General features: G+C 39.7%; 2 protein-coding genes across 4 annotated transcripts; both read left to right on the plus strand.

The window, feature by feature from the left end:
- Window positions 1-524: 524 nt before the first annotated feature.
- On the plus strand, window positions 525-7,416 carry gtf2h1 (general transcription factor IIH, polypeptide 1). Its single transcript, XM_068603742.1, has 15 exons — window positions 525-685; window positions 1,078-1,239; window positions 1,333-1,525; window positions 1,782-1,947; window positions 2,051-2,144; window positions 2,851-3,000; window positions 3,143-3,222; window positions 3,334-3,467; window positions 3,545-3,632; window positions 3,733-3,821; window positions 4,518-4,635; window positions 5,474-5,564; window positions 5,851-5,966; window positions 6,549-6,641; window positions 6,715-7,416. The coding sequence occupies exons 2-15, from the start codon at window positions 1,086-1,088 to the stop codon at window positions 6,799-6,801; spliced, it is 1,653 nt and encodes a 550-aa protein (XP_068459843.1). The 5' UTR covers window positions 525-685; window positions 1,078-1,085; the 3' UTR covers window positions 6,802-7,416.
- Window positions 7,417-7,890: 474 nt separating this feature from the next.
- On the plus strand, window positions 7,891-19,592 carry hps5 (HPS5 biogenesis of lysosomal organelles complex 2 subunit 2). 3 transcript variants are annotated; one of them, XM_068603715.1, is made up of 25 exons: window positions 7,891-8,009; window positions 8,409-8,507; window positions 9,027-9,070; window positions 9,202-9,324; window positions 9,647-9,757; window positions 9,836-9,900; window positions 9,981-10,173; window positions 10,537-10,667; window positions 11,048-11,266; window positions 11,365-11,439; window positions 11,649-11,737; window positions 11,918-12,096; window positions 12,574-12,732; window positions 13,111-13,270; window positions 14,366-14,483; window positions 14,905-15,048; window positions 15,201-15,269; window positions 15,375-15,949; window positions 16,397-16,517; window positions 16,605-16,754; window positions 16,844-16,963; window positions 17,205-17,318; window positions 17,405-17,511; window positions 17,887-18,178; window positions 18,437-19,592. In XM_068603715.1, exons 4-25 carry the CDS (start codon window positions 9,217-9,219, stop codon window positions 18,495-18,497), a joined length of 3,360 nt encoding a protein of 1,119 aa, XP_068459816.1. In that variant the 5' UTR covers window positions 7,891-8,009; window positions 8,409-8,507; window positions 9,027-9,070; window positions 9,202-9,216; the 3' UTR covers window positions 18,498-19,592. The 3 variants fall into 3 exon arrangements, with proteins under 3 accessions (XP_068459816.1, XP_068459815.1, XP_068459814.1); XM_068603714.1 differs by having other exon boundaries at window positions 8,409-8,495; XM_068603713.1 differs by lacking the exon at window positions 8,409-8,507.
- Window positions 19,593-19,926: the final 334 nt, after the last annotated feature.

Consider the following 19,926-nt stretch of genomic DNA (forward strand, 5'->3'; position numbering starts at 1 on the left):
TATCTAATAGTAGAACTGCTGTTTGGTTCATAAATTACATATCAAATTACCACACGGTAAAAAAAAAAGGTGTTAATATCATTTTCTGAGGTGTCATTCAAGTCAGTAAAAACAAGTCTTCACATTTCTATTCCAGTAAGGCCAGAAGATAAGTTAATTTATACTCAATTTACATACATTTACACCCATGTATTTTTTTCCTGGCAGCATTCAATCGTTTAGAAGCAAACATTTATATATATATATATATATATATATATATATATATATATATATATATATATATATATATATATATATATATATATAAATGGAAATCAAATTTCCATTTACCAGAATTTTATTTACCATATTTGACAAAATATGATTTTTTAAAACAAGTTTTACATAATTATTTATGTTATTCGATTATTAGTAGAATTATTAATATGGTTTAATTGTTCAATACATATATATTTGACGGAACTGTTTCTTTATCCAGTTTTCCAGTCGGAACGTTTTTAATGCAACACGCCGCCTGACAGTCATGTCGGCGGTGAAGTCGGGACGCTCACTGTTAGAGTAGTCAAAATTCCGTTTGAAATAACTCATTCGGTTATTTTTATATTCAAGAATAAATTAGTTTGAGATCATGTGTTGAAGAGAAACAAGCTGTCCGTTGCAGTATCGATTTATTAACGTTAAAGTAAGTTTATTGCCGACTTCTCCGTCAGGTTTTTTCTTCTTGATTGTTAACGTTAGCTAACGTGACGCTAGTGAGCTAAGTTAATATAAAATACCCGTCAACACATCACCTGGCAGAAGGGCACATAAAATCACCTGAACTAGTTCGTGCTTGCATCTAATTTTAAGTGAATGATATCTAAGTCTTGGTAATGTTACTGGCTTCATCCTTGCTCCATTTATTTCTATAACTGCAGGTCAAGTAACGACATAGTGGGTTAGTCATAGTGTTAAATACATGTATGTGAATTACGCAGTTTAAAAAAAATCATTTTATCTGTGAGTTTAATTAGATTGATTAGATCTGTACCGCTGTGCAGGACATGGTTATTAATGAAGAATAACTTGTTTCAGTCTGAGCCATGGCAGCATTATCAGAGGAGGTGCTGCTGGTGTTGAAGAAGGTTCGCCAGAGGAAGCAGGATGGCACACTTTATCTGATGGCTGAACGGATAGCCTGGGGTCCAGAGGGGAAAGACCGGTTCACAGTCAGCCACTTGTATGCAGATATTCGCTGTGAGTACTTGATACCATCCAATCACAAAGAATGCTAAAATGATGATGTGTTGGCGAAGTGCTCATACTGCACTTTATTGTTTCTCTGTACAGGTCAGAAGATCAGCCCAGATGGTAAATCCAAAATTCAGCTGCAGCTGGTGCTTCACACTGGCGAGAGTACCACATTCCACTTTTCCAATGACAGTACTGCACTCACAGACAGAGATGCTGCCAAGGAGCTGCTGCAGCAGCTGCTGCCCAAGTTCAAGAAGAAAGCCAACAAGGAACTGGAGGAGAAAAACAGGTGAGACAAAGGTGTTTTCACAAGATTGACCTTAAGGATATGTCTGGCAATATTCTACATCATGGGTCTGTATGAAGTCTTTTCCTCGTCCTGGGTGTGTTTCAGTAAATCAAAACAGAAAAGTGAATGAATGCCTTCATCTTAATATCATCAAATAAGTTTTTATGCATTCATTATTTACTCATATAATTTAATAATGAATCTATTCATGATTCATTTACTTTTTAAAATATTGTGATTGTTATTTATCCTGTAGGATGCTTCAAGAAGATCCAGTGCTTTTCCAGTTGTATAAAGATCTGGTTGTGAGTCAGGTGATCAGTGCAGATGAATTCTGGGCAAACCGCTTAGGAGACACAAACCATGCAGACACCTCTTTAACCAACAACAAACAGGAAGTCGGTATATCTGGAGCCTTTCTGGTGAGTACATCGACCCTGGAACAATTAGAGCTTACATTGTCAAAGTTTCATAATTGATTGAGTAACAACGTAGTTTTAAAATGTATTTTGTTGTGCATTACAGGCAGACATTAGACCTCAGACAGATGGCTGCAATGGTTTGAGATATAATCTGACTGCTGACATTATTGAATCCATCTTTAGAACATACCCTACAGGTAATTGATAACATCTTAAAGGAACAGTATATATGATAGAGGGGAATTTATTGGCAGAAATGGAATATAGTATTTGGAACTATGTCTTCATTGGCGTACAATGACGTAAAACTAAGAATTCTTATGTTGTTGTTTTTTGCTGAGAAAGAGCGATTTATATCTACATAGTTAGCAAGTCTTGTTTCTCAGTCCGCCATGTTACACAGTCATTTTTCTACAGCAGCCCACAACAGACAAACCAAACACTGGCTCTAGCGAGAGCCTTTTTGCATTTTTCTATTACTTGCAGATAGGGATGGGTACCCAAACCCGATATTAAAGTGTGCCCCGATGCTGAGTTAGTGTATAATATAATATAATATATTATTCTTATTAATATTAGTTCAAAGTGTGGATAAGATACAAAGTTAACAGTTATTTTATAGTTTTTTTGGTGTTAAGTTATTGACTTGCTGCAGCATGCATCTCCTCTACTCTTTGGGTAAGAGCTGAGCTGTTTCAACTACTCATTTACACAAACGCACACGGAGCAGAGAGCTGCTAATAATTACAACCGTGATTTTACTGCTCGAAAGAAAGTATTTTTTGTGAGATCTGCTGGTACATTTTAAGATGAACAATTCAGTTCAATCCTGGTCACCTAACTGATCCAAAACACAGCAACTAAGATATAATATATTAATGTCGACTTGCATTGTACTTGCAGTGAAACAGAAGTATTGTGAAAATGTGCCTCATAACCTGACGGAGAAGGAGTTCTGGACCCGCTTTTTCCAGTCCCATTATTTTCACAGAGACCGCATCAACACAGGAACACAGGATATCTTCTCAGAGTGTGCCAAGCAGGATGAAATAGGTAGAAGTTTTAGAGCGTCTCCACATGCAAATCTCACATTTTCTCGCGACCTTGTGTTATTTCAACATTTAATTGGTTACTTCAAACAAAATCGCTAAGCCACAAATCTGTTTTCATATGTTTTTAAATCTGTTTCATGCAGGGTTAAAGTCTATGGTGGTTCAAGGAGTGAAGAATCCTTTGGTCAACCTCCTGTCGTTACAGGATACAACATTAGACGAGGTGAGATTTAATGATTAGCCGATCGCAGCAACGTCATACTAATCAAACATGATTTACTTGCATAGCTATCTTTCTCCTTGAACCTCAGGACTTGGTATTTTTGTGACACAGGGTTATGGAGGTTTTACAACATTGCCCTCAACTTCCAATCCCAATCGGTCGGTGAAAGACAGCAGCAACTCTGCCATCATAAAGCGGTTCAACCATCACAGTGCCATGGTGCTGGCAGCCGGTGCACGGAAGGGGTAAAGAAATAACTTTATGAAAAAATATACCTTGCTCGAGCTCTTAATTTTTTTCGCTAACTGTGTCAGTTTTAAAGGGAAACACCAGCTGACCAAGGAAGTGAGACCAACAGTACAGATGGGAACTCAAGGGATTCTGACTTCTTCCAGCCTCCTGTAAAGAAGGTGACGATGCAGCTTCTCCCTGCAGCTTTACCAGACATTTAAAAAAAGATGTTATTCTGAAACGGACTGCGTCACTTTTTCTGTTGTCAAACTTCCTTAGGTTAAATTAAAAGAAGCCATAGAATATGAAGATCTGCAAAGTGAAAACAGACCAAAAACTGTCGCGTTAAACCTCAAGAAGTCTGACAGGTACATTTCGTCCTTTTTTAATTATACTTTGTTTTATTCTTTTGTTCCGTACAGGGTGACTTAAAATTGTTCACTCCATATGGCGGTGATTAATGAAACACTTATTGTAGATTGATTCCTATGTTCATCTGACACCTATCAAACGCATACATTTACAGATGGTTGGTTTAGAAACTGTTCATTTTGACAAACTCACACAAGTGTGTATGTAACAGAAGAAAATGAATACATTTTTCTGTATTTTTAAATATGTAAATATTTTTTGTATTTTACTTTATAATTGACTTTAAAAAAAGCAGTTCAAAATCTATTTTGTTGTCAATTTTCTGTGATCAATTAAAGAGAGGCTAAAATAGTAAATTGATAAGTTATGTCATCTCCAGCCAAGCCCCTATCTCATAAAACATGTTGAGGCTGTTTAGTAGCCAACAACTGTGCACTTTGAACTTTTTCAAAAATAGATTTGGTATTTCATTTTACAGGTCACATTTATTGCTTTCACAATGTTAAAAGTTCTTATAACACCAGACTGTCACTTAAGCACATAAAGTGAATATATTAAAAATCAGGTTGAGGGAATAAGACACTCTGCTATTTTGCGGACCTCACTATATGCTTTTAAACAGACCTAGTCATTTCGTTCGAATTCCGGGTGACGTGTTTTAATGTAACGTTTCTCTGCTGTTTATCTATAAGGTATGCTCATGGTCCAGTGCCACTTCAGTCCCAACAGTATACAACGAGCCAGGATATCATCAACTCTGTCAACTACATCCAGCATGAGATGGTCAATTACAAACCCAACCTCACTCAGGTGAGATCCTACACACTATGCATCACATATTCACCAGATTGTAATCGGGTCCGCTGCTCAGAACACACAGTCCTTGTTGTGATTCAACAATCATTGATTTGGACAAAGCAAAGTTATCATTTTTGTAAGTTGGCTCTATTTATTCACGGTTCAGAAGTCCTGGGGTTGAGATCACAAAGGCTGGTCCTCCAGTCAAATACCTACAGGTTTCCCACTTCTTAAAAGCTGGTAGCTTTAGTGATTTACTTTCGTTACTATTTTGCTGTAGAATGTCACGTGGGCTCTGGTCGGTGGGCAGGGCTTTGTTTTGGCTCGACAAACTTCTCAAACTCTCTCGTTTTAGAGCTACACAGTGAACTAAAATATCCTTTTTATACTGTCTACATTGTATTTATTCAGCCCATTGCACTGCACATTTACTGCTTTCTTTTGCACTCTGGTCAGATGCTAGACTGTATTTTGTTGTCTCAGTACTACTTGTACTGTGCAATTATATAGTGGAATTTGAATCAGAAAATATGTTTTTGGAGGTGAGAAATAGACAATACAGATTGATATTTGATCAGCGCTGTCTAGTTGAATAGAATAATTTAGAATCTTGCTAATGTCATTAGGCAAACTAAAAGGAGGCAGAGGAACCAGATTTTTCACATCATGTGTCTCTAATGTTCTACTGTCAGGAAGATTAATTGAGATGATTCAACATTTATTTAAAGATTTTAGAAGATTTAGACTGTGATGAAATAGTCACAATCTTGGAAATATAACACATTTAACAAACTGTCCATAGATAAAAAAAACAAACTGTGAGTGTTAAACACAGAACTTCTCTTTGCAGGTGTTGTCCAGCACAACAGCTAGTTCTGCTATCGCAGCACTTTCTTCAGGTGGCGTCCTCATGCAGGCAGCAACGCAGCAAGCCATTAATCGTAAGTGTGTTGGACAATTGCTAAATAATATTATTAGTGTTACTTATTGTAGAAGTTGGTGCTCAGTGGGTACCTTTAGCACATCTGTAGTGTGTTTGATTTCATAAGAATGGTGTCTGAGCGTTATGTAGAGGTTAAGGGAGGCATTAAAATCTCTCATGTTCATCAAACATTTCTGGATTGTTCACCGACGACTCATTGATTCACTATTGCTTAAACCGGAACCAATCAGGACAAACGTTCAATTAAACTAGCAGTACTATATTGTGTATGTTTTTCTTTTCAGAAATGGTACCTTCTGAGGTTCAAGGAGAGCTGAAGCATCTTTATACAGCTGCTGGAGAGTTGTTGAGACACTTCTGGTCCTGTTTTCCTGTAAACACACCATTTTTAGAGGAGAAGGTGACTGATAATAACTTTATTGAAAGAAGTTTAAATAATTATTGTCACACACAGTAACTCATTCCCTCCTTCCCTGTCTCCTTCCACCAATGACTTTGGCAACAAAAAAAACTTTTTCATTACTCGTCTAATAGCACATACAAATGGAATTATTCACATGTATGTGCAGTTTAAAGGAATACAAACCATAGTTGCCCATAACAGTGTAGCAACAGAGAGTAAAATCAGAATAACAAACATAATGCTGATAAATGTATTTCAGCCCCTTCAAGTTTTATAATGTTTTCTTCTTCTTTCTTGTTGTTAAAATGTAATCAAAAGTATATGTTAGCAAAGCTATCCAACACTAATCCTGGTATTTTGTGTTTTATGTATCCTAAAGTTGCATAACTTTATAAATACTTGTTTTTACTTAGACATCACAATATTTTGTATTCTAGAAACCAAACTGTCTGACAATAAGCATTATAGTATATAGTATAGTCCTCACCACACGACAGAGGCAAGTCTCTCTTCAAAGAAAGCCTTCAGGGTTTCCTATAGATTTGTTCTCATCACCTCCTACTTTTTTTTTTAATACAGGTGATGAAAATGAAGTCAAATCTCGAGAGATTCCAGGTGACCAAGCTGTGTCCTTTTCAAGAGAAGATTCAGCGTCAGTACTTAAGTACAAATGTAAGTCTCTAAGCTACAAATGATGACACAATGTCTTATAAGGTCTTGTATTAAATACTTTGAAACCCCACAGCTCACAGGACATTTGGAGGAGATGTTGCAGACAGCCTACAGCAAGTTCCACGTCTGGCAAACCCGTCGCATGTTGAGAAAAACCTGAGGTCGGATGTTTTGTCAAAGAGAGAACAAGGAAGAGATTACAGTATATGGACAAGTGACCTGCGAGGGTTCCTCGACTGCTGTGAAGAGACCACAGATCACAGCCTAATGGGACAAGCATCACACAGGTTTATTGAGGATATAGATGGACGCTGCTACATCCCAAACTGTTCAACCGAGTCTCAGTCACAATTATCTATAATTTGTATCTTTCTCTTTTGTTTGTGTTTTTCTCAATGGAGAGATTGGTGCCGATAATGGTTAATAGGACTTTTTAAATTGTGTGATATGACCAAATGGAAAATGGAAAAAGACACTCAGGATAAACAGGCTGATGTGTGAAATGCAAGCGGAGGCTAAGCTGAGAGCTGCTACAAGGAGCCCCTCTGAGCCCTGGGTCGGTTTTGTGGCACAAAGTTCCAGAAAATCAGAAGCAAAAGGTGAAATGAATATAGCAATACTGTAAAGACATTTCGCACTGAGTGCATTCGTGTATGTGTGTGGCTCAAATCACACTGTCACTGGTTTGTAATGTCTGCACCTTTTTTGTTTGCACTGAAGACACAAATGTCACTGCATTAAAGTGAGCTTTTGTTCACGCCTCTTTCTTTTGGTACATGGATTCCTTTTTATTGTATTTGTATTTTTGCTATCTTTTGGAAAAGAGTTGGCAACACTGGGCTGAGTTTTGGTTTTGATCTTTTCTTAAATGCAGCTTACACTTGCAAGTTTCTCAAGATTACCAACTATAGCTTTTCTTGAGATATCCAGAACATGCCAGTATATTCTGCCAGAGAGTTTGTGTTTTGGGGTCTTTCACCATTTGCGGAAAATGATCCAGTGTCAGCCACCCTTTACTGTTTTCTAGTCATCTATTACTGACCCTATTTTACATATCCTCATTATGCCAAAACTATTTTATATTCTTTTCTTTGAGTTTAGGGGTCAGCATTTTTAACGCCGTGGTACTTTATAAACAACAAGAAGTCGTCTTTCATATTGCGTAGAGTTGGCCGCTTTGGAGAATACGCTCAATGTTTGGTTGCGTCACAGCCAGGAAGCGTCCTCGCGACAAGTCGGCCAGCTGCCGACAGAGAGGCGCGCGACCGAGCGCGAGCTCCTCCAGAGAGAAAGGTGAGCGGACCCAGCGGTGTCACGCTGCGGCTGGCTGTGGCTGTGGCTGTGGCTGTGGGTGTGGATGTGTCGCCGGTAAGTGTCACGCCGACCGTCTGGTGTTATCTAATTAAAAACCATGCTTAATGGAACCACTGCTGTCCTCGCTAGCTAGCATGATTGCTAACTTGTTATTGTAGCTGTAGTGACACGGAAGCGCTCTGAGCTTCAGTTAGCCGGTTTAATTAATTGTCGCATATAAACTATATTTATTATTATATACCATGCTCCTATTGTTGATTTTGAAAGGGTTTCGGTGCTGTTTTTGATAGAAACTCTAGCATCGGTGTCAGCTGACGGGTCTCGTGATGCGGACTGAATCGCCCCTTTTGGTTGTTTGCGGAGCAGTAACTTGATCGATATTACTGATTTTACTGTGTATTTTCCACTAAAACTGTCTGATCTAAATACTTCCTCTCCACTTTGCAACCATAGAGATTACAACTGGCATGTTAAACCCGAGGGGACAGCTGGAGATAATTGATAATAAACACCACATGCCGATTGAAACGTTGTCAGCATGTGAGTTGTAACGTGAGTGCAACATACAAGCACAATCATTTGCCAAAGCAAAGCCGTATGGGTGTCTCTGGATTATTCTCTATATGTTATACCCTGACATGTACATTTCAGATATGTTAACATTCATGTTGCAGTTCAGTGTTAACAAATAGAGAGACGAAGGTCACAGTTAATTGTTACTTCTCACCTTCTTTTGAGATGCTTGTGTCAACTCCTTTATTGCTCAGGAGCAATTATATTCGGTCATTGAGTTTCAAATATTTTTGATGCATAGACAATGTGTTTTGCCAGATTATTCTTATCTGCAGTTTTAGTTTTGCTTCTGCTTCCCCATGAATTCACCTAAAACCACAACGAGTCAAATGAAGCCAAATTACATGTTGTGCTGCATTTTGAGCTGAACACTGCCCTCTGGTCCTGTCAAAGTGCTCTTTCTGGCTAATTGAAATCTCCTGATGCTGGGATGAGATATTTTAACAACTTGAATAGAAACTAGAGATGATAACACCTTTCTCTTTTTTCTTTTACCAGGGTGGAGAGTGTAAAGTGAAGTCACGACTGGTCAATTTGAGACGGTAGGTCCATTCCTGAAAGTCATGTGGTGCCACGCGGCTGAGGGCCGGAGTATGTGAGGAAGCAGAGTAGGGACTCTCGATGTCCCCCATATTTTTCGCAAAATTGCTGAATGTCAGTCGTCTCTCACCAGTGATCACCTGTGAACATGCCTTTGATACCAGTTGTGCCAGAGAACCACAGTCATGTACTGGCCGAGTTTGACTGCCTCGATCCACTTCTGTCTGCTCTGCGTTTGGACTCTGGCAGGCTCAAGGCAGGTTTCACCATCACATGACTGAGTCAGCCTTTTAATTAAATCACACATGAATGTTTTATAGTATATTATTATTTAATTTCTTTAAAGTGTTTCAAGTGAAAAGAAAATACTGATGTACCGACTGTGTTAATAAAAACGGTCATCGCGCTTCTTAAAATAGATTAAATTCCCAACAGACACTAGATTTTACACAAATAAAAATGGTCTTGCCGATTATCTGAGTCTTAGGTGAAGCGACTACACTAAAAACATTTTATTACCAAAAAATTGTAAAGTTACATGAATAGTTGTTGACGTTCTCTTGTCCTCTGTGTTACAGTGTACCTGTTTGGCAGTGTCAAGGAAGTGGCTCGCTTTAGGAACATCAGCAGGAGGGTTGCACCTGATTCAGAAGGAGGGCTGGAAGCAAAGGCTCATCCTCACTCACAAGGTAATCTGTGACTAATGTACAGAAATACAGAATTTACTATTGGTCTGCTACTTAGACACATCATGCACTCTTTTTCAGGAGGGCTCTATCGCTGAGGTGGCATGTTGCCCTCATGATGAAGACTTTATTGCTGTTGCAACAAGGTTAGATTCTCTCCAACAAGTAAAGAAGTCTATCTGTGTGTTTTGTGGCCTGTATGTTTATTTTGTTGTCTCGGCTCCAGTCAGGGTCTGGTGGTGGTGTGGGAGCTGCAGCTGGAGCGACGGGGTCGTCCAGAGAGAGTCAGTGTGTCCTGGGAGCACAGAGGTCAGGCCATCACTGCACTCTGCTGGGACTCCAGCGCACTTAGAGTTTTTGTCGGCGACACTGGAGGCAAGGTGTCCTTTCTGCGCGCAGGATCCTCCAAGATGGGCAAGGTAGTGATTGCTGATTCAAAGTGCATTTATATGTAGGTATGTATCTTTTGAGAAAGTTGAGGGACTTTTTAGTTGATACACCAGTGAAAAATCTTTCGCAATGATGATTTTGTTTTTGGGGGAGTGGCTTTAGAGGGAGGCCTGAAGGAATGGGCTGTCAATGTGGCAACTCTCTAGATTTTTTCTTTTTTTTTGTTTTTTTGAAACTAGTGCTGCTAGATACTTTCATTGGAAAATAGTTGGTACTGGGCTAGCGTTTTTGTATCTTTTCTTAAATGCAGCTTACATTTGCTATCTATTACTGACTATATTTCACATATCCTCATTTATATAGAGGCCATAACTACTTTTCTTTGTGTCTAGGGGTCAGCATTCGTTATCTTCCCTGTTCAGACCGTCACTACTGTGGACTCCAGAGTGGTTCAGCTCGGGTACCAAGATGGTCGCCTGCTAGTGTCTTCCCTCAGCCGCTGCTACCTCTGTGACACAGAGAGGTCAGTACTTGCTACTTCTGTATAGGGAGACTCTCCCACAGTGGATTAATGCTTGATACTGCTCAATATTGTCTCTGCTTCAGTGTTCTTTAGCAAGATAGTGAATGAATTTTCCAATGCTAGACATAGAATACTAGTTCTGTGTTGATTTATTAAGGATTCCTCACTTCTTTATTTTTTAACTGATCTTGGCATTTGTTAACAATGAAGTATTCTTTTATATTATAAAAAAAGTCTATAACAAATTGTGTGTAAGATATTCATTCTCCGTACCATTTGTCCTCATGATTAATGAACAAAAAGAAAATGGTAATTTCTATAAATTGATCCCTGGGCTACTCTCAGCAGTGGTGTATTTTTCCCTCTCCACCTGCCCTCAGGGAGAAGTTCTGGCGTGTTGGAAATAAGGAGCGTGATGGGGAGTATGGAGCATGTTTTTTCCCTCAGAACAGAGGGTTATTGGTTGGTCAGCCCCCCCTGATGTACTCGGCCCGGCCAGGGTCTCGAATATGGGAGGTCAGTTTTAATGGCGAGGTTCTGAGCACCCATCAGTTTAAACAGCCACTGGCCTGTCCTCCTCTGCCTCTCATCACTTACAGGTACTAATTATTACCACTTTCAAGTAGTCTTCCTCAAAAGGCCAATGTCCTAATTTATTTATTTTTTTATTTTTATTTTCTCCTTCTGTTACCTGCAGAGATGAGCCACAGCATTACAACCCAGTGCAGAAGAGCCCTCAGTCAATCGCCTTCCCGAAACTGCTTTATTTTGGGTATTGTTTGTTATAATTTATATATCTTATTATCTGAGTTTTTAAACCCGCCAAACACTATTTTAATCATATGCACATTATTGAAAAGGAGCAAGTATTTTGATTGCAAAAGAAATCAATAAAATAAAAAACATTTCTTCATTTTTATATCATAAAATCAACCAAGCTTGTTTCTTGACTAACTTTACACTTTCTATTTTGATGTGTAGAGACCAAAACTTGCTCACTTGGACCGATTCAGCTATTTATATATTCACACCTCAGAATGGTCAAGTGCTTCTGTGGACTGAAGTCAAAGGTGTGTTTGTACTGCTTCCTCCCAAAATTGCACAAGCAGAGTACTTGCGCAAACATTTTATTCATAAACACACAGAAGCTGTAAATATGTTGATATAGCACCTTTAGTGGACAGTAATTACATGGAAAAAGTCATAATATTTAACCTGAATTGATCCAAACCGGCTCTCTGGTTTTGCAGACTTGGTTGATATTGCCGTCTACCGCAACGAGCTCTTCTGTCTTCATGGCAGTGGACGCTTGTCTCACCTCTCCCTGTTATCTGCTGAGCGCTGTGTTGAGCGTCTGCTCCGGAGGGAGTCCTGGCCTCTGGCGGCCATAGTCTGCTGTATGTTTCAGCACACAATCGCCACCACCAGGGTAAGATGGCCACCGGCATGCTCACTGGCCTCGTCTCTGTGCACAGTGTAACCTTGATACCAGACTCATCTGGGCTCAAATATGTGTGTGAATTTCTGACTTCCTTTTTTCCCTCAAGGATGAAGCACATTATATACCTGTGAACCGGAGATGTTTCACCTTGAATGACCGAACCATAAAATTAACCAAAAATCTGCACAAGCTAGATATGGCTCCTGCTAACAGTATAATACTTTAATTACATAGCTAACGAGGGATCATCTTCGTGTGATCTTCTTAACATAGCAGGTACATAACCTGACTTCATTGACCATAGTCAAGTGGTTGTGTTAAAAATGGGTAGTCTGGAAGTAAATCAAGCTTTTAAGGAAATCAGGTATTAACTATCAACCAGATCACGATTTAAGTAGGAACCCCCTCCTGTGTTGATGATGAAGCATTTTCAAAAGCCTTGCTCATTTTTCCGGTTTAATTCAGGCCAGGAAAGCAATTCCCATCGACCGCCTTGAACATCTCCGGTCCCAGCTCAGCTCCAACACGCACCACGAGCTGACCGGCCAGCTGGAGGAAGTCATCACTAAACTAGAGCCTTTGGACTCCGCCTCCAGCAGCCGAAGAAGTAGCATCTCCTCACACGTAAGTTTAAGTAACTTTCTGGAGATGATTTGCAGGTTATGGTGCCGACCATAACTGTTGTAGATGATAAGCACCCCGCCTCCATTTACTTTACTCCTTAATGGGACCCATTGAATCCTGTTCCTATGGATACTATTAATTTGATAAATGAAGCTTGCCTCTGTGGCATTAGATTAACTTGTTTGGTTAGGATTAGCAGGTTTCAACAATGCATGTAGAATAATTGCCTATCAAACTAAATAAATACATCTTACTTTGAATACTGTTCATCCTATACGTTTTAAATTCTATGAGCCTATTGTAACTTAAGCACACATCCTCTGTACATCATCATATACTTAATGAGTGTGTGCTGATATCAGATATATCATTATCCAGGAGAGCTTCAACGTCCTGGACTGTGGAATCTATCGCGTGATCAGCCGCAGAGGAAGTCAGTCAGATGAGGAGACGAGCTCGCTCATCCATCAGTCCATGTCAGAGGAGGAGCGGCTCAAAGAGTTCAGCTTTGCGCAGGAGGATGAGCCGGTGGACCATGGTAAGAGATAGTTAGCTGTTAAATGAACACATGTTAATAAAAAGGACTGCAATGTACTAATTATATTTCCAATTATTTGGATGGACAAATGTAATGTTAATATATTGACTACTTATAATAACAATTATTAGTATTATAATACAATAATTACGATATGGAAGCAAGTTGAGTAAGGGGATACTTTATTTATACAATATAATATATCAAGACATCAAAGAAAATTCATCTGTAAAAAGGCTTGATTAGGATATTTTTGTATCTTAACTCATTTACACACATACTGTAATAATAATGTAATGCTAAAACAATAATTTGAGCAGAGCAGAAATATACAAATGGGAAAATATTCACACACTCTTTCTTTACTGTTTTTTCTTCTTTTTCTCACTTTCGCTCTACTGCGTACACACACACACACACACACACACACACACACACACACACACACATATCCTCTATATACATATGTGTGTGCGTATCAGGAACAAACTAATTTTCTGCCTCTTCTGAGTTCAGTGTGCAAAGAGAGTGAAGATATTTGATATCTTCCACTCTATTAAAATACAACATTCAACAATAATGAAGGAAAAATGCCAAATTAGAAATTTGGAGCATTTATTCACGTGACAATAATTTGACTGTTTATATATATACTCTTCATAATCTTTATCTCGGTCATACTGATCATATGTACCTGTTGCTGATTCTGTCTTGTATGTTTGGCATTACAATTTATTCGTTTTTTATTTGGAAACACATAAAATCAATAAATCAATAATGTTGCCATGCTGTATCACTGGATTTGCTGTGAGAGCTGAATGGTCACCCTGACGGCTGACATGTTTTACGACTACAATCTTCTCTTCGTCCCGCTGCTAATGTCAAGTTTCTTGTCTCTTCCATTGTATCACACGTATATCATCATTTTGGTTATATTTTTTGCATTGTGCAGCTTTTAATTTACGTTTTCTCGATAGTGGTGTCTGGCAGCTTTGCTCCATCTGCTTGCATTATGTCCTCTGCCTTTCATCGTTCCCCTCCAGTACTCCATCCATCTGTGTTTGTCCTCTGGCTCCTGCCCCCATCTTTATTCAGATCCACAGAGCAGTGAGCGTATGGAGGCTGAGCGATCTGAGCAAGGGATGCACTTCCACCTCCCCCTGTCATTCCGTCCCAAACCTCCTCGCATCGCTCTGCAGGCTGTCAAAGACAGGTGAACATCCAGAATAATAGAGGACAATACCAGAATGTGTCACAGCAGCCATACAGGCATGATGCTGTCATCTTAGATAGCTTAAAATTATATTCAACACTGATGGAATTATTTGTGGATTGTACTTCTTTTTTTCTGATAAGGAGTGAAACTCTGACGGGAACTATAATTATTCATGTGCAGCTGTGCTTCTAGACAGCTTACTTCCTCTTTCCACTGAAGACGCCTACATCTATGTTTTGTATTCACATCTGTTCATCTGTGTGTAGATGCATGTGGCAGTTCTCATTTCCCAGCATCACATTCAGTCATTTGAAATATTTGCAAATGTTGATTTGCCTTTCAGGTTATTAAATCTAAAGTGATTTCATTGGTCAAAGTTTTTTTTTTTTATTCGATTTTTTTTTTTTTTTTTTCTCAGTGTTTCTAGTTTTGTTAAGAAGACAACGGAGAAGATTAACACCCTCCAGATGAACTCTGAGCTCTGGCAGCGGCCTGAATTCAAAGACAGCGGACATTTGGACATGTCGGCCTCGGCTTCCTTCTCAGAGGAAATGGACAATGAGTGAGTACAGACCGGAAAAAGTGGACTAAAACCCCTTTCTCCTGTAAACAGATGATTCCACACACAAATGGCATTGTATTTACTGCTAATATTCTGTTTTGAATAGACAATTTAAAGCAAATTAGATAAAAGTGAATCTTTTCTGTCAACAGAGTTTATGATGACGTTCCAAACGCTGAGGCCGACACGCAGGAACTTTGCTCAGCGACGGAGCGTGCTATGTAAGTGCTGTTCACCATTTTGATAGAATCCTGAATGCAAGATTTCTCTGCCTTTTTTGAAAAAAACTGATTTTATATTTACATGTTAAATTTACCGAACGTCAGGTCCCAGATCCAAGATCCATTGGTGCTACTGGATCCAGTCTGCCTGGGAGAAGCTCTGCAGGAGTGGCTGGCGGTGCTGGAGCGAATACTCGGACCTGTAGTGCACAGGTCAACTGCTGCGAAGGATTCAAATGTGGATGAACCAGGAGAGGAGAGGTGGGATTATCTAAACTCCTGCTCAGAGCAACAAGAGGAGTCTTTGATTTTGTCAGGAGAACCAACAGAGAGCATCACAGAGGAGAAGAAAGAAGAGTCACATGAGCTTGAAGAAAAAGAAGACCAGTTTGACTCCACTGAGAAGAAGGCTGAAGTTTCAAATGGGAGCCCTCAAGATCCTGTTCGAGTGGTGTCTCCCAAACCTGTACCATCGGATCTACTGGCAAATCTCACCCAGCTGGCAACATTATACACAGAGATGAGGTGCTTTAGAAACCAGGAGAATGAAGTATTGGGTTGTACAACTTTCCTGCGCTCCTACTTCTTTCTGCTTGACCACGAGCGTGTGCGAAGAATGTGTCTGCTGTGTTGTCAGGATCAGCCGGAGGTGCAGAGCTCCTTCATCGAGGCCATGCTAGGTCAGAAGCTGTTCCTTAAATCTCTGTTTCATCTCTTTGTTTTCCTCTGTATTTTAGTTTAAGATTAAAAATTTCAGAAAGAAAAGAATATATATTTATATATATATATATATATAACATTTAAATTACACTTGAAAAATATTATTATTAAGGGCATAAATAAATGTGATATTTCAAAACAGGATCACATTTCAACACTGCTGATGTTTGGGTGAATGATGACAGGTAGTGTTAAAGCCCTGTGAGTGGTCAGAAGACTAGAAACACAAGTGCAGTTCAATTGAAAACATAGAGAATCTTAACATTTCAAATATCAAACATAAATACTTGCCTCGGGTCTCATCTTGTAACTCAACATTTAAATCTGAGCTCCATGCATCTCTTTATATTCTACTTGTCTAATCTTAAAAGATAAATCAAAAATGAAACCTTTGCCATTCTCTGTAGATCTCACTCAGTCCAGTAAGGTGGTGGAGGTTATTCAGAGAGGGGATTTGCTGAGATCACTGCGCAGTTTAAGAGAGCTGCAGCCCTGGAGTGCTCCTCCACTCCTCGCTCACTTACACAGGTCAGTACACATATTTTTCCTTCCAGCAGTATCCTGACATCGGAGTTGTGATGGACCTTGTGAAGTGAGTTTGCTGTTATTCTCCAGGCTGTATCAAAAGCACAGGGAGGCGGCTGCCCGCTCATTCACGCAGTTCTATCCTACGATAACTCCTGCTGATGTAATGGCCATGGCTCAACAAAGCCACTTCCTGGCGTACCTGGATAATCTGGTCCAATCACAAACTGAGGAGCACAGGTACGTCCTTTATTTCATCTCCTTGTCAAAGACAAAAATATACTTTGAACTCCTTGTGTTGCTGATGTTTACATTCTTCATTCTTCTAGGTTGTCATTTCTGCAGTCGCTCCTTGAACCAGAATCACTGAGACAGGATTGGCTGGAGCTCGCACTTACCCACGATGCCCCTCAACGCTGTGATACTCTGAGCCCCGATGGACAGCCCAGGTCTGGTCCTGTTGGTGTGGGAATAATGCTAAATGAGATTCATGATCCATTTTAATTGTATTCATTCATTTTAAAGGCCAAAGAGTTTTCAGTTAGAAATTATAAAACAAAAGTGTTTTCTGAACACACGCAATGGTACATTTTACCTCTGGAATCTATTTGGTCACATCAAGGTAAAAAACCCCTGAAAAAGTGAAGTATAAGAATGCATGTAACTGTATTCATGTGACTCCCGCTGCAGGTGGCGTTCTCATTGTTTCAGTTGGGGTTATGGGCGCCTCCTGTCACTCCTGATTCGTCTTCCTGCAGACCTGTCCTCCAAGCAGAAGATGGCAGAGACTTGCCGCAGCCACGGGTACTTTGAATTTTTTTTTTTGACCCACCAGTCAGGTTTTTTTGCCGTTTATGTTGAGTTTACATCTGTGTAATGCATGTGTGCAGGTATTGGATGGGCTACATCTACCTCTGCTGTGAGCTGCAATGTCGCAGAGAAGCGTTCACTACCGTCTGTCAGCTGGATGACATCAGTCTGCTGGAGGAAGCCGATGGTAAAACTGTCAGGCAGAATTATAATCTCTCATCGGCTCCAAGTAGATTAATTACAGTGATGTGATGTGTTTGAGGTGTTACTGAGCCAAATATTTAAAATGACGAGTCTACGGCATGGAAATCCAAGGTGCAATACAGTTTGGTGCACTGCTTGGGCCAAACAATGGTTCATCCTTTTTTTTTTTTTACACTCGGTGTGTAGTTAAACATCCGTCACATTCCAGGTACTTAATGATTAACTTTAGTGACGCTCATTTTCCTGAACCACCCAGATGAAACACAATCAGACACTGGTTTGAAACATGTTTACCAGAAATAAAATAAAAAACACCATCATCGTCTCATGTCTGTCTTGTCCCTTTGTTGTGTTTCAGGTGTTTTGCCTCAGACCTTGGAAGAGTGGAGGCTCTTGATCCAGTTATCTCAGCGATGCAGCGGTGCGGTAGACTCGGAGCAGGTCACAGGTGTGAATGGGAGCAACTGGTCCAACGGCTCGGCAGATTGTGGTGGAAAGATCAGCCCAGAGAACCTGACCCTGATGCTGGCCCGAACGGCCGGGCCTGACCGCGCCATGGCCGTCCTAGAGGAGTGTGGAGTGCAGTTGGTCCTTTCGCCGCACTCCACACTGGTCTGTGAACTTCTGAGAGTCACTGAGAAGAGGCAGAGGTGGGTCAGGGTGCCAAATATTAATATGAACACAAGTCTGGGAAGGAGTTCCCGCACTCCCACTATCAAGCTGTTATTATTATTTTCGTGTTTTTCATTATAGACAACCATGAAATTCAACCATGCACATTATCCATCAGAACCAAACATGTGTGAATGAAATCTGAAATGTCCTAAAAAGATATATTTCGGAAAAAGAATCAGTGTGGACTTAATTTGTAGGTATTACAGTATTCTTTCTTTTGTTTTCTGTTTCAGAGCAATGATCCAGACGATGCTTGAGCGCTGTGATCGCTTCCTCTGGTCTCAGCACGCCTGACGAGCAGCTTCTCTGCACCAATTAAGAAAACTAACACTGTATGTAAATCTCCCCAGTAACTGTTGCTGCAGCTGTAACTAAAGTTGTGCCTTGTAATATTTGTAAAAGCTTCACAGTTTAAATTAAGATACATATCCTTCCTGTGAACACAGTATTATCTTATTAACTTTAACTTTAATGTGTTTTGCATGTAAAGGACAGATATGAAGTGTCAACAATTACAGTGAAATGTCCAACCAACTGATATCATGTGAATAAAAGTTTCCGTATTTTATTTGTTTTTTTTCTTTATCAGAACTAAATGTTTTCTGTTCGTATGATGATAGTTCAGCCTAACAAGCAGAAAAAAAACACTTGAGTGGTTATAATCCAACCTGCAGTGTTTTTGTTTTATTTCTACACATCAGAAGCTTAGAAGTTATTTCTGTTTTCTTTAAACGATAATGTAATCCCTGGTGTCCAGACATATAGATAATTAGGGTTTATTTCTCGAGTTTGGGACAGCGTTAAAGACATAAAAGAATCCACATAACTAGAAACCATTAAAGATAAGTGAGGAAGGCCGGTGAATTGACCTTTTGTCTACCTGTAGTTCAAGTATTGGTTTGTCTTTTCTTCAACGGGACATTTTTGAGAACAAAACATTTCTTGAACGTCACATAAAGTGGATTATGGGTAATGTGGGTCAACAGAGCTGATATTAATAACATCGTAATGAAATGAGACAGATGACTCATTTGATGGTATCACACACCTGGGGCATCAAAGGGAAGATGCAGGCGGCCTTGTGCGTCACATTTGAGCTCTAAAGGAACCGGACACAACCAAACTTTGAGTCACATCCTCGCCCCGGGTTTAACTGAGACGTTTCTGTTCTTATTGTCATCCTCATCCCTTGTTCTTCAATCATTTCCCAGAATCCTCATCTTCCAGCTCACCCACCTGTCTGCATCACTGGCACAGGGACGATCAGATTGAAGGTTTTGACATGTGGCAAAGACAGACACACTTGTAATGAAAGAACTGAACTTTACATGTCATTGTGAAATTCCATTTGGCTGCTAAATAATAAATGATTTGTCTTTTCAAACTGTTTTCAAAGTGCACATTGAATATTTCAACTGCCTGTTTTTGTTTGGTTGATTGTGTCCACTTCTGCAACGCTTCACTCCAATATTCTCTCCAGGGATGAGTAGAATTGTTAATTTGATTGAAATGATCCAAATATGACAGATGGTTTTCATCATGAGGACAGAAGTAAATTTGATTTGAATGTTATTAGGTCGAGGCAGAGAGTGCAGTGTTTGATGTTGCGTTCCTGTCACCAGTAGGACAGATAAGGGGATTCTGCACATACCTGTTGGCTCTACTGCCGGCGTATAAATGGCAACCTCGACGCTCAGGGATGAACTCATACGGACGCACACAC

The sequence above is a fragment of the Clinocottus analis genome, unplaced genomic scaffold, assembly GCF_023055335.1.
Source record: "Clinocottus analis isolate CAN_PGR_092001 unplaced genomic scaffold, fCliAna1.0.p SCAF_6, whole genome shotgun sequence".
In the NCBI taxonomy this organism is placed as follows: Eukaryota; Metazoa; Chordata; class Actinopteri; order Perciformes; family Cottidae; genus Clinocottus; species Clinocottus analis.